Here is a 22377-nt window from a genome sequence, read left to right as displayed (position 1 = left end):
TCTCGCATTTCTGCTCGCTGGGCCCTCAATTCAAGTCTAATCAGAGCAGGACCAGTTGGACCAAGATTTCAGTAAACAATTGCCGCAAACGGACCTGTGGTCATCATGCAACAGTTTTCACTGTAAATATGTCAACAGGAACAATCAGCAGGAATGTCCCGGGGCAAAGTAGGACTGGAGGGAAAAAAATCTGTTGGCAAAGAGTTCAGTGATCATGCAAGTCTTCAATTAAGATGTTTCAAAGCCCAAATTGCAGGCCAAATTTTGCATTCAATGAAAGAGTTGCTTTTCAAATTAAGTGAATGATTTGCAAAACTGCCTTGCAATACAGTATCTCATTTTGTTGCACATTACTATTCGTGAAGTCTAACACATTGTTCAAGTGCAAACATTTTCTTGCATGCGCACATAAACATGTATCTTATTTTATCATGTATTTTGTATCATTAAAGAACATGACATGAATAAATTAGCATCAAACGGGGCTTCCTGTTTTAAGACTTCTGTCTGTACTTTACTGTTGCTTGAACAGTATTGGAGTTGCAAATCTTGACACCATACCCATGGCCCAGTGGTTTTTTCAAATGGTGGGCGGGGGATTTGCAGAGTGAAATCACAGACAAATTTACTGTACATGATTGTGTAGTAGGACCTGAACGAGGCTCAAAAACCCCCAAAATTAGGCGCCGGTAGAAAGGTTTCGCCTACATACTGCTACTTTACTTATACATATATATTTGAGCTTTCAGCTTAGTGAGTTTTTATTGGCATTCATTTAAATGAATTTTAACGGGATTAATTTTTTTTCTCGCGAGATTAACACAGCACACGTCACAGCGGATGTTACATTGCTCTAAAAATAAACCACAAACAAAACAGCAAGTGCGCTGCATAGGTCCACGCACTTTGTTTTGCCAGCCATGGCAGTGCGAGACGCCGAAAACGAATACTTAAGGAGTTCATGAATGTAAAGTTCACTTTTAAAAAGTTGCCAGATTGCTCCTCTGACAAGACCAAAGTTACCTGTATCATACAAGTATACGATGTATGACACTGACGCGATTGTTAATTGTTTGGAACTATTTTGTGTGAAAGGTGACAGTGTTCCGTGTCCATATAAATAGAGCGGGTGGAGCTTCTCTGTGTTCGTCTGACAGTGACAGTGCACTGCAGTGGTAGCGACCTAGGGAAAATAAAACGTGTCCAGTGTTGTCATCGAACCAAGTGTAGTCATCCGAAATGATGTCTACACAAAACCGTAGAGACTTCCGCGCAAGAAACACCAACAGAATCAACATAGTCTGACTGCTGTGTTCAAAGCAAACTTGAGAAAAACGAAGTATGCAACCATGGTTTAAATCCACTATAGGCCGAGTTCTAGTTTACCTTAGATGTGCAATATCTATATTATATTGCTCTGTTTTGATTCCATAAAAAGAGCTAAAAAAGCAGCTGTTCTGTGCCCAAATATTTTTTCACTGTTGTTGATGGACAGTAATTTTGTGTGAGAGATTATGTGTGAATAACTGCTCCAAGTGAAAAATGTTCATGTAAAATTGAAAATCGAAATTGTTATTTCAGTAAATATTTGCATTTTGCACATAGAAAACTGATTCATGATTCCATGTTGACAAGAGCATTAAAATGGGGAAAAATAGGACAAAAAAATATCAAAAGGAAATTCAGGAATGATCAAAAATGCGTGAGAAATCACGATTAATTCTTAGTGAATTTGAGTTAATTATGACAGTTGCATTTTAAATTAGATTAAATATTTTAATCGTTTGACAGCTCTAATATATCTATATATAAATGTGTGTGTAGTGGAACAGTAATAGGATGCTGTTGGGAAATATAAAGCTGTTATCGTCAGACAATTAAAACTGTTAGTATGCAGGAAAGTCAAATACAGAAATCGATTTCACCATAGTTGCTTCACAATGACATGAAGACAGAAATGGACTTGCCGATTATGCACGCCCAGCAGTCAGACAACACGATGTACTACTTCCCCCTACCTGCAAAGAACACGTGCACGCAGACCCACACACGCAACCTACCTCCACTAGGCTGTCTCCTGGTTGAACCAGACAGCGGTGCAACCTGATCTGGGCCTTGATGACAAATAGTCACCAGTCCGAGACGAGACCAAGGTGACCGCCGTTACAGGAGAGCTACACACATACACACTGTGCCCCATCAGCAAGCGGCGGTGTTGGACTGGTTCGTATTGCGCTAATCAGCACATTTTCCTATGAAAACGTCAATGAATGAGGAGTGCACCCCCCCCCCCCCCCCCGTCCCCACCACCCCTCATAAAGAGCTCTCACTCTTCATTGTGACTCAGCTATGTCTCTCCGACCTTCCTTTCCATTCTTTGTAGCTTCCTGTTCATTTATTCAGCTGCTGCCTTAATTTATGTGCTTCAGTGTTGGACACGTCCACACAGAGGCTGCATGTAGCAGTCGCAGCTCAGCAAGGTCAACAATTGCGAGCGAGAGTGTGTGCGTGTTATTTATCCACGCTCTTCAGGACACAGGGTGCCAAGGGGGGAGAAATCTGAGCTCTCGACCAGAACCCATATAAAGATGGAGAACAACACAAGATGTGGTCGGATAACATCAAAGCTTCAGAATGCGAACTGAATAATGGTGGCATTTCATACTAAATCCGTTTCTTGAATGAAAGAATCGTGTCTGAGTTTGATATCAGATTCCTATCTGATAAACAAAACGAGCTGTTCTCTGAATTGTCAAGAGCTGCCTTTTCTGTGCGAGAGCAACTTCAAACAAGGTAACGCTCAGGTGTCGCGGTTTTGCATCAGAATCATTATATGAACATTGGATGTCTAAAATTGGCTTTGAGAAAGCTGCAGGAGTTCCTGAGCCCCCCTCGTGGTAACTCCCTGCCTCAATTTGTCTTTTCGCACAGTCGTGTTCATTTGTGCGGTTGTTTCATTTCTTCGCTCTCTGCCCTTGACTTCCTCACGGCGCAAACCTTGAAATCATTTGACCGGCTGGGTGGCCATTAGCAGTTAAGACAAGTTTGATGACTAACTTTCGAATCTCTTTTACGAGAATGGCAGATTGCTCGCGCGATAGGAAGGACATAAACATCGAACGTCAACCAAAAGGCAGGCTCGGGAGATTTTCATCCCTTGAGGCAGTTCTCTGCCCTGAATCCACCAACAGATGGTGCTGGTGCGCAGTCAATGCAGCACTGTTCGACCAAGCTCAAAACAATTCTTTTTCATGAGGGATGTGCAAACAGGTGCATGTAAAGCAGAAAAGCAGTCGGGAGGTTATTGTTTAATAACAGCAAGGAATAAAGGATTACCACTGGCCAGGGACAGCTTCTCTGGGAACTCATTTCAACTTCAGGCAGACGTATCCGAGTCCAACTGAGGAGCGTTGGCTCTCCTTTGTCACTAAATGCCCGTTTCAGCTTTGACTGGCTCTTACTTTGATAGTGTAAAAATCCCTGTCACATAAAGCCTGTTGTACACACAGCCAAAAGCTGTGTGAACCTCTGATTCATCCTCTGTGGCAATGTATTAATTCTCAAGGAAAAAAAAAAAGAATAATCAGGAGACATTACACGACGAGCATTGGTGAATGACATAATAAGAAAATCAATTCCAGATGGAGGACAGCTGAGTGATGCAGGCATTAGGTGCGTCTCCGAGGACGGCCCAGCCGATATTGAAAGCGAGATTTATCACAATTGCACGCACGTGCACAGACCTCAGAAGCCGGTTGTCAAGGCAACAGCTACGGCAGGTCAAAAAAAGAAAAGCAATGCATGAGAAGATATGGATGTGTGGATGCAGGCAAACACACAAGCCTGCACACTGCAATTAGCAAGACCAGAATAAAAAATTGAAGTCTAATGACTGCTTACTCATGCCACTTTCCACTTCTCTCCATCAGGCTTTTCACAAAGCTATGTGAACAACCAAATTATCAGACAGAATGCTTTTTGTCACTGTAATAATCCATTACACAGCTGATTGTATACTTGGATGACACACCAGTATTGTATCCCTGCATTCAACACCGTCATCACAGATGATGAAGGTCCCCCATGAAGGACCGCTTTGTTTCAACGGGTAAATACACCATCCTAACATATACGCAGCCACAGAGTGAGTTGGAAATAGTTCATCTGAGTGTAAATTATTCATCTATTCGTGTGTAAGGGGCTGCATGGTATCAGCGAGACCACAAGGGGCAGCATTGTACAGAGAAGAGCTGCAGTGCAGTAGAGTGAGCTCATCACTCTTCTCTTCTCCCGCCCTGGATCTGTAATGCCCCCCCCCCCACCCGCCACCACCACCATCACACTAACCCCCTAATCCCTCTCTCCTCCCCTTGCTCACCATTACATAAGTTAATGCAGCACACACCCTCATTATTCTGCAGGCGGGCGCTGTGAGGAGATGCGAGGGAATACAGGATGCCATTAAAAGTCAAATGAGAGCCCAAAGAGGCAGGAAAAGAGACCCTGGTTTGAGATTCCCAGTTTTTTGTCACGTGATAACCCCCCACACTCCCAACCCCCAAAAAACAACAACAACAAAAACAGCATATTTGGAAATATTGGAGCTATGACTGAGATTGCGACTTGCAGTGGTTTCTGGCACGTGCAATACCTGCGGCTGCTTTGTCACAACGTAACCCAAATTTACATTTTAAAAATGGCAATGTGAAATGACATGACAAGGCTGTCCTCGCACATGGTGACACTGAATCCAGGACCACCCCAGGCAGTGTGCCTGTTCTTCCCCACCATAATCAAAGTCAACATAAAAAGCGATGTCTCTATGGGGCATCATTCTTGTGCATGTAAGCAAACCGGCATCCTTCCATAATGACCATTTCAAACAGTGTCAAGTCTAACGAGAACAGTGTAGATACTGCAGCAGGGATCCAGAAGAAAGAAAGCCTGAAGCAGTAGTAGATCGGCTGTTGGTTCATAAGCTGGCCAAATGTAGTCATTATCACTTTTCAAGAAAAAAAAAAACTGGCAATTGCAAGTGGCAAACACTTTGCACATGCACAACAAACTAGCCGCTATTGGTTTGGATTGCATTGTTACGCCATAATAGTTATGCTTGCCTATGCTGATTAATCAAACAAATATTTTCAGACATTGGCTGAAAAATAAGACGCGCATTAAAATGTTGAAGGAAAAGGAAAGGCGCATCAGCAAACAGCCAGCGGATCCTCAGTGTAGACTTATTTTCCACCAGATAAGTATATCCATGAGTGCATCAGATCATACAAGTAACAAATGTTCCTCTCGAGATACCAACGTAGGGTTTCGAACCACTGCGGTTTCCGCAAGACATAAACACTATCATTTGACAGAAACATGACTATAAATTTGAATTCACACCAATTCCACAAGCGCAATGCAAACGCAAATCAAGAATCGCCATTCCGGCCGTTTCACGTCAGAATCCAGCTGACATTTCTGACCAGGATACGGCTTCCATCCGAGACACGTCTAATCTTTTCCACCGCAGAGACTATTTTTCACTCACCACAGCGGAACCGGAGGCTCGCTTTGGCAGATCACTGCATTTCCATTACAAGTAGTTCCTCTTCATACCCTCCTCGCCCCCTTCCCCTTTCTCAAAAAGTCTGTTCGAGTCAGAGCAACAAAGCAAAAGATCAACAACCTTGCCGCCTGCTCTCATTGATCAACTACGCTCCGGTATTAGCGTCCCCAGAGGTCTTTCTTGTAAGCCATTTACCGATGAAGTAGTGCTGACAGGTCAGTTTAGTATTCCAGGCCCTTCACAAGAGACTTTACTTAACATGTTGCTTCACTCCTCTGTCCCCTGACACGTTCACCGTGGGATAAGGTGGCATAAGGTGGCAATAAATAAGTCATGCTTGCTGACGTACTAGAAATAAGATGCATAAGATGGTATCAGATGCAGCCCGGTTTCTATGGAGTCCCGTCTGGGTCAAAAGTTAACACCAGCTTATTTTTAGCAAGGGAGCTTAAAACACTGTCAGAAGGCGAACACCTCAGATACACATTTTCTCCTTCAGTCGTATGAAAAAGTGTGGGCCAACTTTTGATCGTTTCTGCTCTACCTACAATCCTTTGAAACAATATGCTTGCCAAAACTGTTTTGCAATTTAAAAGCACCACTCTACCCACAATCTTGTGCGACGACGGCAGCAACTGTGATTGGTGGAGATATTGTGCATGATTGTTCGTCTGTATTGAATCGTTTTAATTATTGTTCTTGTCAGGAAGGCTTCATGATCCAGAGAGATCATGATCGCAAAATCATTGACCTCCTCTGTCACCACCACCGTATATGGTAAATTAAAGACCTTGACCATGATACGGTGTACCATTATTGACGCTGAATTATTGCGCAACACTGCGAACTATACAGTATGTCCATGTATAAACAAAAATAATAAGGTCGGATTAGCCTAAACAACAAAAATGAGTATTTCCCTGCAAATGTATTGATAAGAAGACATTTGAATGGAGCAGAAAAAAGAAACAAGGCATTGTACTTAATATGTTACAGTTGATAAATTGGACATTGATTTCACATCATTTCTGTTTTGGGGGATGAAGTTATATTTTGACCAGACCAGGATGTATTCATTCTACAAATTGTGAAGCAAAGTTCAATGTTAACAACAACAACAACAAAAAGACTTTAAGCTCATGGTAAATCATTTTTGATGTTTTTGATTAGGGAAACTGTCAAAAGACCAAGATAATGTCAATAATAATTACTGTGTACAGTATCTGTATACGCTGTGATAACATATTCCCACATAGGAAAGCAAAATGTTTTGAGCGATGCGCAGGACGTGCCACTTTGCTCTGTCACTTGAGAATTGTCTGTCCACACTGCTGTGGTCAGTCAGAAAACAACCAGCACTCATGATGCAGAGCAACCACACAGGCCCTTACAGCAGATAGTCTCCCCTACCTTATAGTCCGGCTGGAGATGCAGTACTTCCACATCGCATTCCACACGGTAGTGACATCAGCGGAGACCTCAGACATGCCCGAAAAAAATGCGCACGGCCCGGCGTTTCGAAAAACTGGCTACTAAAAGAAGTGACCAGCGGAAATATCTTCCGCGTTCACTCCCTGGCACCGCAAATTGCAGGCCTCATCCTTCACTTTCCGTGCAAAATCCCACAGAGAGATTCATTCCATCTGTGCTTCAAGTCTTGAAGCTGCAGTCCCACTTCAAGTTGCTGCCCTCACCAGCTGATGCCAGATTACCAAGTAAGGTAAAGGCCCAGTATGGAGAACGCAAGACAAATGACGCCTCTTCTGAACAAAAGCTCTCCACCCACCACAACTTTTTCAGCCCTGTGCAACTTCGCTTCTTTTTTGTTCTTTCTAAGCCAAGCAACTTTTCCTCTTGCGGCGCTCCCATGCATGCCCCCTGACCGTGATGGGGAGGGTCTATGCTGTGAGTTTCAACCAGAGAAAGAGAGGGAAACGGAGAGATAGAGATACGGCCCAAGTAATAGGTGGGCTCGTGTCCAACAATCACACAGCTCGCGAAGGGAAGGCCGCACTCGGGAGAGGGTGAAGGCCAGTTCAGCAGCTGGGAGGGGCTGTTTGGGGGGAAAAGGCTTGGAGATAATATGACGACATGCAAGCGAGGGTCAGGAGATGTAATGAGTTACACCCCTATGATCGGAATATTCCAATGAATTCAGACACTCAGATCTTTTTGGAGCACGCAGGAAAATAATAGCACTAAATGACACACTCAACAGCCCTACGCAGTTGTGAAGAGACTTCTTCTAGTGCTTCTGCCCATCCATGCTCTAGTCAACAAACAGATCGATTCCAGACAAAGGCAAAGTTCAAAAGACAATCAGGCCACTGAAGTAATTAAGTATTTTCATGGTGGATGTTTACACAAGCCGCTGAAAGAATGTTCAATTTATAATCTTGTAGACATGTGACCCCCCACCCCCCAAGGTCGTCCAGACAGGCACTTATTGCATTTGTATAAAGTAGATCATACATTCCTTCATCCTTGGCGTAGACAACCCAAATGTCATTTTCTCAGGCTATAATGATATTGCTGAAGCAATAAAGCAACCAGGTTGTAAGAATAAGGTGAGCTGAAATTAAACTGTTAACTAACCTTGGAATGGCAATTCAAAATAAAAAGCATGTGCTGTGTTCAGGGCACAAAAATGTTGCGCTGAGTCTAAGGGAAACAGGACAGTTTTTCCACCAAAAACAAAAATCATGGTCATTCGACAGGGATTTTGTGATATATTACCCCCACAAAAAATGAAGGAGTACATATACAATGATATTACATTCAAAGTCACCAAGGCAAAAATGTGCAATTTATTTATTTATTTTTGAAACTCATTTTGTCTTGGACTATCAGACCTGGACTAAACAGCTGTTTATGTCTGTCAGCTCTAATCTGACACAGATCCGAATAATTGACATTGTAAATTACTACTGTGAACTACTGGGTGACCTCAAATGAGGAAAAAGAAGATAAAGCAGCTAACATGCATATTTTTGGAATGGGGGTGGAGGTCAGAGTCCATTTTTGGTCATACATTTTTCAATGCATGTCGAAAAGGCCCACGATCGTAACTCAACAACAATGGGCTTGACACAAACAACAAGTGCACTTTTTTTCCTTCACCATAAAAAGGGCGCTCTTGCATAAAGAAAAAGAAAAAGGTAGCATTCAAGGACGGCACAAAACTGCTGAACAGCAAACCAAAACTCAAGAACTAATTTTGTCCAATTTTCAATAAAATTAACGTGAAATTATAATATTATTGAGGTCCATGTTTAACTTGTATATCATTCCAAATCCGCAAAACAATATTTGGCCGACTAACGTTGAAGTAAGCGCAAGAAAGACATGTCTGACATCCAGTGGTGATTACTGATATTATAACTTCAAATTAAAATTGAGCCTTGCATATTTGCAGTTCCACACCTGTGTATTTGCATATTTGGAGATGTTGTTTTGTTTCATTTTTGGATTTTTCCCACTTTTTCATAGATTTTCTTGCTCATTCTCAGAAGGCCGTAGTCCGGATTCTAATCTGCAACCACAGTATTGTGAGGCCAATGTGATAATCTTGCTGCCCGGCCCCTGTGTTGGAGACAAAGCTTCATTAGGACATACTGACATGGGTGGCTTTGCATTAATTGTCTCAGCTGCATTTCAGTTTTTCAGCAGCTGGAGTTTGATTGTTCGGTATAAGGAGCATCTGAGGCCTCTGTCATTATAGGCTGTGAATGACATGTGGCTGCCTTTATGGTCCCAACACAGCAGCAGGGGGATGGGCTGTGTAATTTATACAGCATGACACAGGGCAATAGAAAACCGTTTTGATACACTTGGAACCTGCCCTGCGTGGGCGCACAGATGTAAGCATGCATACCGCGCGCGCACGCGCACACGCACACGCACACGCACACACACACACACACAGAGCAGTGGTTAAAATAATCTGATATCTGGTAATCAAAGAACAAGACAACATGTTGGAGAGTGTTCTAGACTGCTCTCCCTTTTCCACTTTCCTCAAAAAGGATTTTTAATCTCATCTGAGGACAGGACTGCCGTGTTTGCGTGAAAGGCGGAGAAATCCTGAAGCACTTGAAAGATGAATAAATTGTGGCTTTATGCTTTATGTGAGCTGCTAAAATGGACGGGCCACTAATGAGGGAGAGATTATGCAGGAGGTGAGAGGTGAACAGAGCAGTTTCCCCAGTGGGACCCAGATGGGATACATTGAGTCATCGCCTGCTTTTCAGTCAATGCTGAACACACATAAACAAACCATTACAAAGTCAATTGAACGGCTGATTGTCTTAAATGATGGACAAGATCAGGATTTCTCAGAGAAATGAACAATAGTTCATCCAGCTCGCAATTCACCAAACTAACGCTCGCCTCATACACAGGTTCCCTCACAACCGGACAGACGTGAGGAAGCACGCTTGTGGATGTCTTCAGACCTACCTTTTGTAAAAGTTGTTGGGGTGCAAGCACAGCACGTGCCAGTAGTCCATGCAAAAGGCTTTAAACTTCCACATCCTGGGCACGGACAATCAAGCGGCAACACGGAATCCTACGACACTAATCTAAACATCAACAAGGCAGCAAATAAGCAGGATCTTGCTCATGTCTTCAGCCAACGAATTCATGGTGTGGAAATCAGATTTATCCTCCTACTGGAGCGCAACCTCAATGACTGGATGACAGCCGGAGCTGCTCTAACCTGCCAGTAACTACCACCCCACTCCTGGACCCGTCTCTGTCAACATGAGCCCACAACAGCAGGCGGACTGGGAACCCCTTTTGGACTTGTTTGAACCTGTAATTTATGCTTGAGATCCAGGCCCCCCAAAAAGTCCAGTATTAGCTTTGCTGGCTGTGTTTCGCAGCAATTCAGGTCAGTCAGTGTGTCCTCTGTGAAGGCTGGCTCCACACAGTGCGTCAGCCCAGAATCCTCGGAGACTTCATGGCCGCGGCTCCAGCTCCAGAAGGCACAGGTACCGGAATGTGGAGGAGTGCCCGGGGCTCGGGAGGAAGAATCTTGCCGTTCCCAGTCGTGCTCAAACTTTCCTGCACTGTGTCCTATCCAGCCAAATTTTCCTCGCTTCTCGTCATCCTCTCGCTCTTGCCCTATCAGTCTCCCTCAGACAGGCACTGCCATCTGCAGAGAACCTCCCAGAAATGTGCCGAATGCGGTTGCCGGGCAACACTAGCGTACTCGTGAAGCTTCAAAAGGAAGCAGAGCAGCAACGCCTTTGATTGGCTGTTTTAGCGGATGGGCGGGACTGCGGCAATGCTGTGTGACCACATGTGTTCACGCATGTGTCAAGCAGAAAGACACTTGACAAATAAGGGATTCATGAAATCAATTTAATAGTGGGGTCACGTAAGGATGTCAGAAGAAAAACTGAAGTCAGGCATATAGGAACATCATAAACCTGGAAGGAATGAATTCATTTTGGGATTCAATTTATCGCTGTAGTGTTTGGCTGAGCGATCCAAAACTGAATGCCAATCAAAGCATCTTCTGGCCAATTGTTTGCCATTGAACACAAAGGCAGTGTTGTTGTTTCCCTGCAGCAGTTCAACCCGGACATCTCATCAATATTCGGTCCAAGTCGGGTCAAAGCAAACAAACAATGAGAATGATGCATAGTTACACAAACAAGTGGGCCTTTGCGCTCAAATCACAAAAGGCAAATAAACATGCATACAGTATGTGCTTATCAACATGCGAAATGTGGTTTGATCCGTTTCATCCGTCAACAGCGTTCCACGTGACGTTTTTTGTTTTGTTTTTCGGAACCTCCTGGCACCGGATCAGACCTTCGCAAAATATAGAAGGAGCTTGGGTGTCAACAAAGGACGCACAGAAAGCCTGAATGGCAGCGAGGGACACAAAGGAATGAATTAATCTACACACCATTCATCAGCTTTTTTCTCACAATTTACACCTCCTCATTTTCATGAGCCTCACAGTAAACAAGCTATTTTCTACATCCCGGTTCCCTATAGGCTTCTTTGGTCCCGGAAATATCACACTTACTGACTTTTTGTCGTCAATAATAAACAGAGACACAAGCATGCACCCCATTAAAAAGACGCTTTCAAGCGACTTCCTTCTTTTGGATTAATGGAACATGACATTCAGTGGCAAAGTGTGGGTGGAAACAGTTTTTCTTCAGAACGCAAAAGAGCCCGTCAGGAAGAGCGATTAGTGCAGCATTAGGTGCCATGAAATGCAAACAAACGGCTCTCAAACAGAAATGACGGGGCTTTAATTAAGTTTAGAGTCTACAGGGCAGGGCAAAGGAAAAGAACACACACTACCATAAAAGATGATTCAGTTGGCATACATGTCCACTTGAGTGGCCAGTTGGTATATAAATAAATAAAATTGCTTGACACCGCCGATGATCACAACGCTTACTGCTACATTCCAGCACAGTACTTGCATTAGCCTGAACAAAGTCTTCTTTGACTATTGATCAACACAGACCTCTTCTGGAGGACGGCATCAATCTGCTCAATATGACTGGCATCCAAGCAGAAGTTCACAACCCTCAGAGAAAGATTTTTCTGCCCCAGCAAAAAGTACAGTAAAGATACAGTACTGTTATCGTCGCTACGCCAACAGACATGTCTCGAAGAGTTGTATGCAAAGCTCAATTTTTGCCGTACCCTTCACAGCGTGTGACTGAAATGCGCATCAGATGAAATGGAATCAAAGTGTATTGCTTGGTGGCAAGACTCTTACATTGGCAGAGGTAAAAAAAATATATATATATATATATATATATATATACACACACACACACACATACCGGTATATAACTTACAAAAATTATTGAAGTTAGATTGAGTCATGCTGTGTTCCTTGACCATGCATCTGCAGGTCAAAGAATTCGAAACAGCGTTATTTGTATCGTGCTTTCAGAACAGCTGCAACAGCTATGTAAAAGCGCTTTCCAATAATAACAATAAGACAACAAAGCACATAAAACAACCGAACACATCACATAAAAGATTGACAACAATACAATTGTAAGATCAAAATACCTCCTGCCAAATGTGGCGTTAATCAATACCGGCCTAAATGTAGCATAAATCGAAAGGCCATAAAAAGGCTTCGGCCCTGCAGCCATCCAATGAAATGAGCTCATCTGAAGAGCCTTTTGACGGGTTCTTCTGGTTTCAATGCAAGCGCAGCAGCATTAAACTGGAGCACTCTAACACGGGCTGATATGGAGCATTGCAGCGCGGGGACCCCGCTACTCGCTGGGACTGACGCAGTCAATCACTGATAAAGTGCCCTCAAGGATCTCGCCATGACCTTCCCTCAGTCATGTGCAGTCCATAAATACTTGAGTAGAAATTGGCCAGCTGCAGAGAATCATCTTTGCCATTGCTCGACCTCAAGGAGCACAAGGAGGTTGCGTGCCGCAGAGATGATAAGACGAGGGTCGGCGCAAGCATGCCAATGTTTATGACACAGCAAGGAGATTAGAAACGGGTCCCTAATTCGACATGACTACTCAGTAAATTAATTAAACACCAGCTTTGACAAGTCAATTTGCGAGAGAGCGAAACCACCAAGTAAAAGAGAAACAAATCCTGCCTACATAAACACATACAAATACACAAACGTACCAACGACAAGTGTGGTCGCAATACTTTTTTTTTTTCATTTTCATTCCGACAGAAAATGATTTAAGTTTCAATACTTTAATCGCGACGCAGAGAGAGCACTCCACCCTTTTCGGACTGAGGACCACGGAAAAAAGCAGAATTACAATATTGGGGACATCTAAACCAGACCCAGTCAATGCCGTGGCGGCGCGTAGAAACTCTGTGCATCATAGTTCGAAACAGAATCGGTAATAAATGGCAGCCTCCAACCCTCACTGGAAACTAATCGAATTTATTGCTGGCAATGCGAACCCAACCAAGACATCGGTTGTACAGGGACAGAAAATGCCACATCGGGAGGTTTGGCACTCCCGAATCACGCCACACAGAACTCCCAGAGGAACAGAACTCCTGTCGAACGCCAAGTCCATAAAAGCACATGTAGACGGGTTGAACAAACTCCCATGCACCCTCGAATACCCTGTATAGGACGAAAGCCACACCGCTCCTCTTTCAGTTGAGATTCAGCTTCCTGATGGACTCTTGTCTCCAGCGCCTCAGTCGTGTTTCACTTGGCCATCTGGTACCCAGTTTGTTTGTTTTTCAGGCCTTTTCAGGATCCCCACAGCACCCGTGTCTACCATCGGGATCAGGGCTTGTCGCCACAACAGGCGCCAACCACTGACTCTGCACATCCTGAAAAGACATTTGGGTCTACCAGGTCGGACTGGCATCGTTTCCCACCAACAGGCGGCGTACGGTTCACAGCACAACCCCTCTCATCACCCAAGTGTCCAAGACAAGCCACATGTTTGATGAAACGACCCCAAAGTCGATCCTCAAAATGTGGCCTCGGGTGCCCAGGTGCCAAGTGCAAATATGGACACCCTGATGTCTGAACACGTTGTTTGCAGCTGTTTGGTACACGGAATCGGCCTTGTTATGACTTTTTAATTTCATCCTCTTGGCTGATATCACGAGAGACTGTGTGTTGCTTTGTTGGACCTGACTGAAGCATTTCATATGGTAGATCACAGTAATCTATTGGCTCATTTGCAGCACCAGGTGGGCATTAGTGGTAGCGCGCTAGAGTGGTTTAGATCCCACTTGGCAGGCAGGACATTTTGTTTTAGCCTCGGTTGGTCTTAGTCCCACTGATGTACGTTTTTCCACAGGGTTCAGTTTTGGGGTCACTGCTGTTTACGTTGTATCTGCTATAATTGCGTTGCCTCTTAAAGCAACACACCGCTCAATATCTTGCACAGCGTTGGATTAGTCAGTCTGTAGTAAGAACAAAAGTACAAATCTTGATGGTATCTGATTCCATAAATAAAGTTCATGCTGATGAGGTATCAAAATAATGAAATAGTCTTCATGCGGCATACTGGACAGTTTTTTTTTTTGAGCAGTTGACATAATCCGTGCGACGTGTTCCGTGCTGTACACGAATGAGACTGTTCCTTCCGAATTTGTTTCCTGGACTATTGTGTTCTAAAAATGTCGCATGTGTCGTCAAGTAGTCCCATACTTTGGATAGCACGCCAAGGCCGGATCTAGACAGGCATGTATGAGGGGGCAGCCACAAACCTTGAGGGGGCATTGTGTTCCAGCACATTTTACCATGTCTAATTGACAAATTCACTCACTTGGATGCGGCCACACATCCTGGTCGAGGAGAATAGGCTACAGCTTATCGACTAGAAGAATTTGGTTTCAGGGTTTTGGCTGTTGTTGTTGACTGAACAAATAAAGACTTTCAAGAAAAATGTTAACTTTTGTATTTATTATGTTATTCGGAATTAGGTATGTCACGACACAACACTATGAATGGATTTCACAAAGCTCATTTGCTTTGCATTTGCAGTTTAAAGCTGCAAACTTTAGAAACCTGACACTGGTTGATTTGAATAGTGACAGGTAATTGGAAGTTGGGTCTCCACTCAAAGCAGACAGCTATCCCCTCACAGCGAGCTGGCAGCAGGCCTATACTCTGAGCAGAGTGAAAAGGCAAAATGGAACGGAGTCGAAAAACACGACAGTCAGAGTGTTTTTAATTTCCTTCCACTCCCCCCTCCCCCAATGAAACACACCCACCGAAATCCTTGATAAAGCCATTTAAAAATGAAGTCATAATTAAACGTGGATGAAGGCCAGACCTGAAAGGATGCCATGGGAAAGTTCTCCCCCTGGTGGCAAAGTGGGGTATCGCCCACAATCAGGGCGGACAGGAGTGGGAATTCAGCAGAATGTAACCCACATTTTCCTTTGAATTTATCAAACATTCACGTGGTACAACAGCACAGCTAAACAAGGATTATGTTTGCTGGATCGGTCAAATGTCATCTTAAGTATTTTTTCCCCCCGATAAAACCCTTGTAAGAAGGACTCCTGGCTTTGTTCAGATGTGTGGAGTAGCTTGCTGGAATAGACTAGAGAGCAGATAATAGAATTTCATGTCCGCCCAGAGAGGAGCAATGAGGAGATAATCCGGCACGGAAGGCAGGGCTGCATTTTATGGACTAATATGGTCGAGTACAGCTGTTTCGCCGCCAGCCTGAGAGCAGCCACGCAGAAAGAAGGTGAAGTGAAAGAAAAGATAGAATAGCAGAAAAGGTGGGTGGACTCAGGATGCAGAGGTCAATTCTAAACTATTCCAGGTTGAGGCTTTGTGTATAATCAAAAAACACATGCAAGCTGAGTTACAACTACCGAGCGGCTATTACGTTCCACTGGCTGGCTTGAGGTGGGTAACATGCCATGGAGCCTCTGCAAAGTGTTTTATTTGATTTTTGAAGGCCTTTCATACCTTGAGGCTAAAAGCAATACAACTGAGGGAGAGTGATGTGATCCCTGTCAATGAGTACCGGTAACACAGAACCTTATGGACACTTCACAATCTTTTTCTTCTCATCCCGGTGTGGCTCACATATTCAAATCTGTGGGAGGAATCAGCGCGTCTAGTGTGGAACAAGCAAATTCAGCACATGTAAGAAAACTTTGCGCCCGATGTACGAGATAGTGTGTCGTCGTACTGCATGTGACACAACATCCGTCCTGATAAACATATCCACTTCTTCTGCCGGGGGAACAGAATGTTCCGGAGGTGCATCTGTTTCTGAAGCTCTCCTCTGTGCATCTGCTGTCGGCAAAGGCAGCGCCTTATTATGGTCTGTTTCAAGCTTCTGATGCCTCAGCACTAGCAGGTCCCCCGAGGAAACTTTAACTCACTGAGACGTGCAGCTGAGAGCACGGCGCATCCAGCCGGCTTGATGGTCTTTGAAAATGACGGCGAAACTCAGGAGCCGACGCTCAGGCAAACGTCACAAATGTCCAGCTGTTGATGTTTCAGCGACAGGCTGCGTGAACTGAGGAAAGCCTCCGCCAAAGCTTGACTGACCTCTGTTTGCCAACGCCAAAAAGCTACTGTCACATTAGTACTCGGGGGGGGAGGGACTAGCGCTCCCTCGATTGGGTGACGCTAGCTTTATATGGCAACAGAAAGCCTTGCGTGATCTCTAACCTGCTTACTGAAGGGCAGCACAACAGCCCAGCGGTTAGCAAGTCTTGCCGTTGCATATTCTCCTACTCTAAACTGGCCATGTGTGTCAATGTGAGTGTTAAAGGCTGCTGTCTGACTTTTCGTGTCGGTCCTGTGATTGACAGGTGATCTGTCCATCCCGCCTCTACCCCTAAATCAGGTGGGGCACACTCCTTCCTCGCAAGCCTCAATACGATGAGCATTGCAGAAAATAGACATATGTTCCACGGGGTGTTTTTTCTTTCCCCTTACTTTGTTCTGTTGGAGCTTTTCAGGTTAAATACTGACGCTTGAAGGGCTGCTAATTTCTCAAAGTCAATACAAATAAATTAGCTCTGAGTAATAATCGTAAAAAGGAGTGTTCAATTCTAGTGATTGGGATGAATTCATCCAATGTCGGCTTGAAAATGATCACAATACAGATGTGTCAACATCAAATGTTGAAACATTTGATGCTCTTGAAGCCTTCAATCCACATTGCATGATTTCCGACCAATCCAAAATAGATTCAAATGTGCAAAGAAATTAAGCAGCTCACAGTGGACAAAAAAAAAAAACTGATTAGATGCTGAAGCTTCAGCAAAACATCTTGTAACCTGAATGATTTATGAACGAACAACTTGAACTTAAAAAAGTGTGCATCACATTCAGATGTGTGAAGGTGAAAAAAGAAATCACATCATCAATGTACAGTCATGGATAAAGTTTCTCGATGCAACCTGTGAATTTTGACGCTGAATAATAATGACTCTAAAATGTCAGCAGCAATGTCAGCTGTAGTCACGTTTGGCATTGCACTGTCAGAGCGATTGCCAGACGGAGAGGGGGCGGGGGGGATCAAAAAGGCTAACACGGCTGTACATACACACACTGCCTGTTTCGGTGCTTCAACAAATGATTCACTTCCAGCTCTGCAGCATTTTGCCCACATGCACTGACGCCATGTGTGCTGACAGCAGGCTCTGTGCCAGCCCATGTGCTGGCGATGCAATGCAGACGTTGCTCCACGCAAGCGCACGAAGCACTGTGGGAGCTTTACAGTCAACGTGCATTGCTCTTCCTTTGAAAAGGCTCAGGGATTGAAAAGGAGAATGTTCAGACAGCTGTGGTGACGCACTGACTATTTCGTCAGCGCTGGCGTCATTTGAGCTTGAGCGGCGTACAAAAACCCTCTCAGCTAATCATGGGACATGGGCATTTCTGTTGTCGCAGCTTCTTGACACGAACACGCTCTCGGAATGTCAATGAAGCTCGACGGTGTTCAGTTGGCACCGTGAGTAGGAAAAGTAACCTTCATTTGAGCCTTTGTGCGCAATGATAAAGCCTCCTTGACGGCAATGTCACAGCCATGACACTCAAGCCATCAAGCTGTTGCGTGTGTTCATCGACAACTGGCATTACTATCGGTTTCCATCCATCATTTTCAATACTTCTCATCCTGTCCCGATTCCGCCGCATGCGAGAGCCTGTCCCAGCTAACTTTGGGAAACTTGAAAAGGAATGAACAGATAAATGAATTGACAGAATCCATCAAATTTCTCGTACTGCTTCTTCTCACTCGGGTCACAGGTGAGCTGGAACCTATTCCAGACTGTGGCCAAAAGACGGGGGCCCACTGTGAACTGGTTGCCAGCCAATAACAGGGTACATAGACGCTTTTTGTTCAATATCTGTTGTGTTTACTTTTGGAGGGGGAAATGTGTGGTGACCTACACAGAAGAATTCAACTGACAGCGTGTTAGAGGAATCTATGAGCAAAATTGTATCACGTTTAAAGATTAATTTAATTTGGGCACATCAAAACGTTTGGGTGCGTATCCAGCACCCCCAAATGCCTGTGCACAAAGGCGCCAGCCACCTGGCCGGAGGGCTGTTGAAGTCCACAATTAGCACGTCATTGCAGGTGGGCAATCAGAGGAGGGAAGGCTAAACTCGGTCACAAAGGGGGAACAGCGGTTAAACAACAAAAGACGATTTGAGAACACCTGTCGCCCACAGGCCACATTCGTCGTCTGCAAAGTCTGCAACATGTTGATTCAGCGTAGACCAGATTGAAAGGCGTCAACGTACCGGTGGTTCAAAGCTCAAACCAAAGTAACCAATCACCACCGAGGGGCCGGACCAGGGGTGCGGTATTCAAATATCGTGGGCAGTTTTTTCTTGTCTGTTAAAATAAAAGTCTGAATTGGCGGGAAGGGAGCGGCAGAGTGTGATCATCGGGGCAACTAGCGTCGTTCGCTCTCAGAGATCACTCCCTCCGATCTGGAAGACAATTTTCCCTGTGTCCGAGAAAAACTCTGACACAGCATAATTCAATTGGTGTTCCTTGCTCCATTATTCTTATGTCAAACTTTGAAAGTTAGCTACAGAAAGAAAAGGTAAGATCTCACCTCAAAGATGAAGACCCTCGGCACGCGGAATGAAGAACTTTACGGATACTCATCACAAAGAAAATTCTATTCCTAAAGTCTGCTCTGTTATCTTCAAACTATAGCCTCATAACTTGGTAAAATGGCAAGAGCAAAATAGGCCCTCTGTTAACTCAATTAAATCAAACCCCGTCTATTTTGAATCCATATGTGACTGAATCAATGATCTGACTTGTGCACCCGGTGTGGTTACTTTTTGCAAAGGTTTGTACACCTAACTTTGCACACCACACGTTCATTTTCAGCGCAACAAATTATACACAACGGTGTTTCGAAATATACTCGAATATTTAGGCAATATCTATGCCTAATATACTAGGCATAGATGGCCTTCAGATAAGTCGTAGACACCTGGTCTTATCCTGGCAGTCCTGTAGGCCAAGCATTGGAATTCCCCAGGAGCCAGCCAATGAACATGAAATGACATTTAGAACAAATCGGGCTCCTCTTGCTTCTGTTCCTCATTAAAGGACCATTGGCCAGACACACAGCACCCCGCAGTCACTTTGACTGTAAGCGAAACCAATGCATGAGCAGCATATGTCCCTTGTCCTTTAAACAGGAGAAGACACAAAATCATCAATTTGCACATTGCTGTTACTTACTATTCTTTTAGGGTTGCAGCGGGGACCAAATCCAACTAAAAAGCACTCACAAGAGCACTGACCAATGACAGAGTCAAACAAGTCCCGCCTGGTTGGACAATTGAAAAGTCATAAATGGATTCAAGATTATTCCCCATCCATTCCCGTAGGTGGGGAGCCCAATGCAAAAGAGGTTCATATCACTGATATTGAAAGACAAAAAAAAATGTGTTTGGTTGCGTTTTCACACAAAAAAAATGTGTTGTGTTATTTTTGTTATTTTGACTTCAAAATGGTACCGCATGAGTGGCTGCCTTTCCAGCAGCTCCAATATTTTGTTGTTCTACTTCTTCCTTTCATAACTTTGCTGCTGTGAATTGGGAATTTCTCCATTGCGAGACTAATAAAGGTTTTCTTATCTTATCTTAATAAACAAAATGTCACACCAAAGCTGAATAGTATTTAGGAAGCTACTTCCTGGTTGATTGCAAGTCGACACAAAAATGGTACAATTGAAAGGGGGTATCGGGTTATATTCCAGCTCCGGCCTCCCTGTGTGGAGTTTGCATGTTCTCCCTGGGCCTGCGTGGGTTTTCTCGGGGTACTCCGGTTTCCTCCCACATTCCAAAAACATGTGTGGCAGGCTGACTGAACACTCCAAATTGTCCCTAAGTGTAAGTGTGAGCGCGGACGTTTATTTGTCTCTGTGTGCCATGCGAGTGGCTGGTTCAGGGTGTCCCCCGCCTGCTGCCCGAAGACGGCTGCAATAGGCTCCAGCACCCACCGCGACCCTTGTGAGGAAAAGCGGAAATGGATGGATGGATGGATGAAAGGAGATTGCCGTTTTTTAGTTTCAGAGTGGACTGCTGGACTCACGACTGTGAAAATCAAATTCAGTCATTATTTATTTTTGCGTTTCCATGCCTTTTGAAATCATGTGGCAAATGGATTAAGGTCGTTGCTTCATGCTTTCATGCTTGGAGGAAGTTATCAATAAATTGATTTGCACTAAAATGTAACTGTCTTCTTTGCCCATGCCACACCCTCCACAAAGTTTCGATGGACAACATTAGTTTGTGAGTGATGCTTATGACAAACATATTCAAGTGCAGAAGAAAATACAAGTTGTTCTATCATGATTTGTGGAAATTAAAAAAAAGGAATGGTACTGTATTTCTAATCAAGCCTATAATTAAAGTCTAATCGCTGAGGGAACTTGACCGTCCGCATGATTGCATGCATGGAAACACGGGAGATTTAAACCAGCAAATAACATTTACTGTGAAGGACTGTGGAGACCCGTGAAGGTCTCATTTTCATTGAGATGGCTGAAGGCCATCCATTATATGCTATTACTTGTAGATTGAGACATGGGTGGGTAATCCAGCTCCACATGATGCACAAGCTGTTAAGTATGAGCATGAACATTTATCAATAATTGCACATAGATACTACATGGTTGTTGAGGAATCAGGCGGTGAGTGGCACACTGCATGTCAAGAAAATTCTATAAAGGCAAATAAGGTAGCAGAACGCGTCATCCGGCTAATATGGATGATTTCTTCAAAGGATTTTGTTCAAGATCACCCCTCACCAAACTCTTAAAGCCTCATCATTGTGAAGACAAGATTTTTTACTGTGGCTTTTTTCCAATCAATGGGAAAAAATTTTGATTCAGATGTGGGCACCAGACACTGGGGCACACACACACGCCAGTCAGCTGGAAAAGGTACATACCGAAACAATAACACAAAAACAATCAAAAAGAAGGATGTATCTACATATATATTATTTTCTATTCGTGATCGATGTACAACTTCAGTTGCTCAAGAGCACGGTTTCTTGTCATATTTTGGGCTTAATATTGTACTATACATTTTCAGTGGCGGACATGTCTGGGCGACTGGCAGACTCAGACTCAGACTTTTACTATGGAGCCACATTGTTTTACATGTGCAGAATGTGACGTTGCATTGGCTTGCTGAAATAAGCAGGGACATCTTTGAGAAAGATATTGCTTGAATGGCACCAGACATTGCTCCAAAACCTGTCAAATTGTAAATCCCATGTTAATCGTGCTTCACAGATCTCCATGCCATGGGCACTGGCTTTGCACTGATACCGGTCCATATGTTCCTTTTGGAGATCCCCAATTTCCCAAAACAATTTGGAATGTGGACTCATCAGACCACAGCACGGTTTAGCATTTTGCGCCAGCCCATCTTTGATGAACTTGGACCCAGAGAACCTGGTGCCATTTCTAGGTGGTAGGGTTATAACATGTGTGTGTGTGTGGGGGGGGGGGGGGGTACACACACACACACACACACACACACACACACACACTAACACAAAAGGTGCAAGAAGCATTCATCGACATTTTCTGCGGCAAGCCGATACTTAAGCAATAATCACCTGCATGACCCTCATAACAGCTGTCATGCTCACAAAAAACAATGTCACCACACGTGTCATGTGTCATGAATTCTTCAATCCTTCCGTCTCACTTCCATATATTGTCTCACTTCCATATATTCCACCTTGCTGCCCCTCCCCAGGAAAAGCAACGATGTTTACCAAGCACGGAGAGGGAACGTGAGAGGACAGAACAGAGTCCGGATGCCATACGTGACTCAGCAC

The 22377-nt window shown here is 44.1% G+C and overlaps 1 protein-coding gene across 7 annotated transcripts in view; it reads right to left on the bottom strand.

Moving 5' to 3' along the window:
- The window catches only part of LOC127596242 (IQ motif and SEC7 domain-containing protein 1-like), a 114746-nt gene that overhangs the window by 39795 nt on the left and 52574 nt on the right, over nt 1-22377 (bottom strand). Inside the window, exon 1 of one of the 7 annotated variants that reach the window (XM_052058511.1) lies at nt 10022-10302. The exons of 5 other annotated variants lie outside the window; for them this stretch is intronic. In XM_052058511.1, coding sequence (XP_051914471.1) covers nt 10022-10095 — 74 coding nt within the window. In that variant the 5' untranslated portion in view covers nt 10096-10302. Of the gene's footprint in view, nt 1-6973; nt 7524-10021; nt 10303-22377 lie in introns of those variants that run through there. One more of the 7 variants, XM_052058510.1, reaches the window with a different exon arrangement.

This window comes from Hippocampus zosterae, chromosome 2 (assembly GCF_025434085.1).
Source record: "Hippocampus zosterae strain Florida chromosome 2, ASM2543408v3, whole genome shotgun sequence".
Classification (NCBI taxonomy): domain Eukaryota; kingdom Metazoa; phylum Chordata; class Actinopteri; order Syngnathiformes; family Syngnathidae; genus Hippocampus; species Hippocampus zosterae.
The sequence above is the reverse complement of the archived record's forward strand: the minus strand, read 5'-3'. Positions and strand labels throughout refer to the sequence as shown.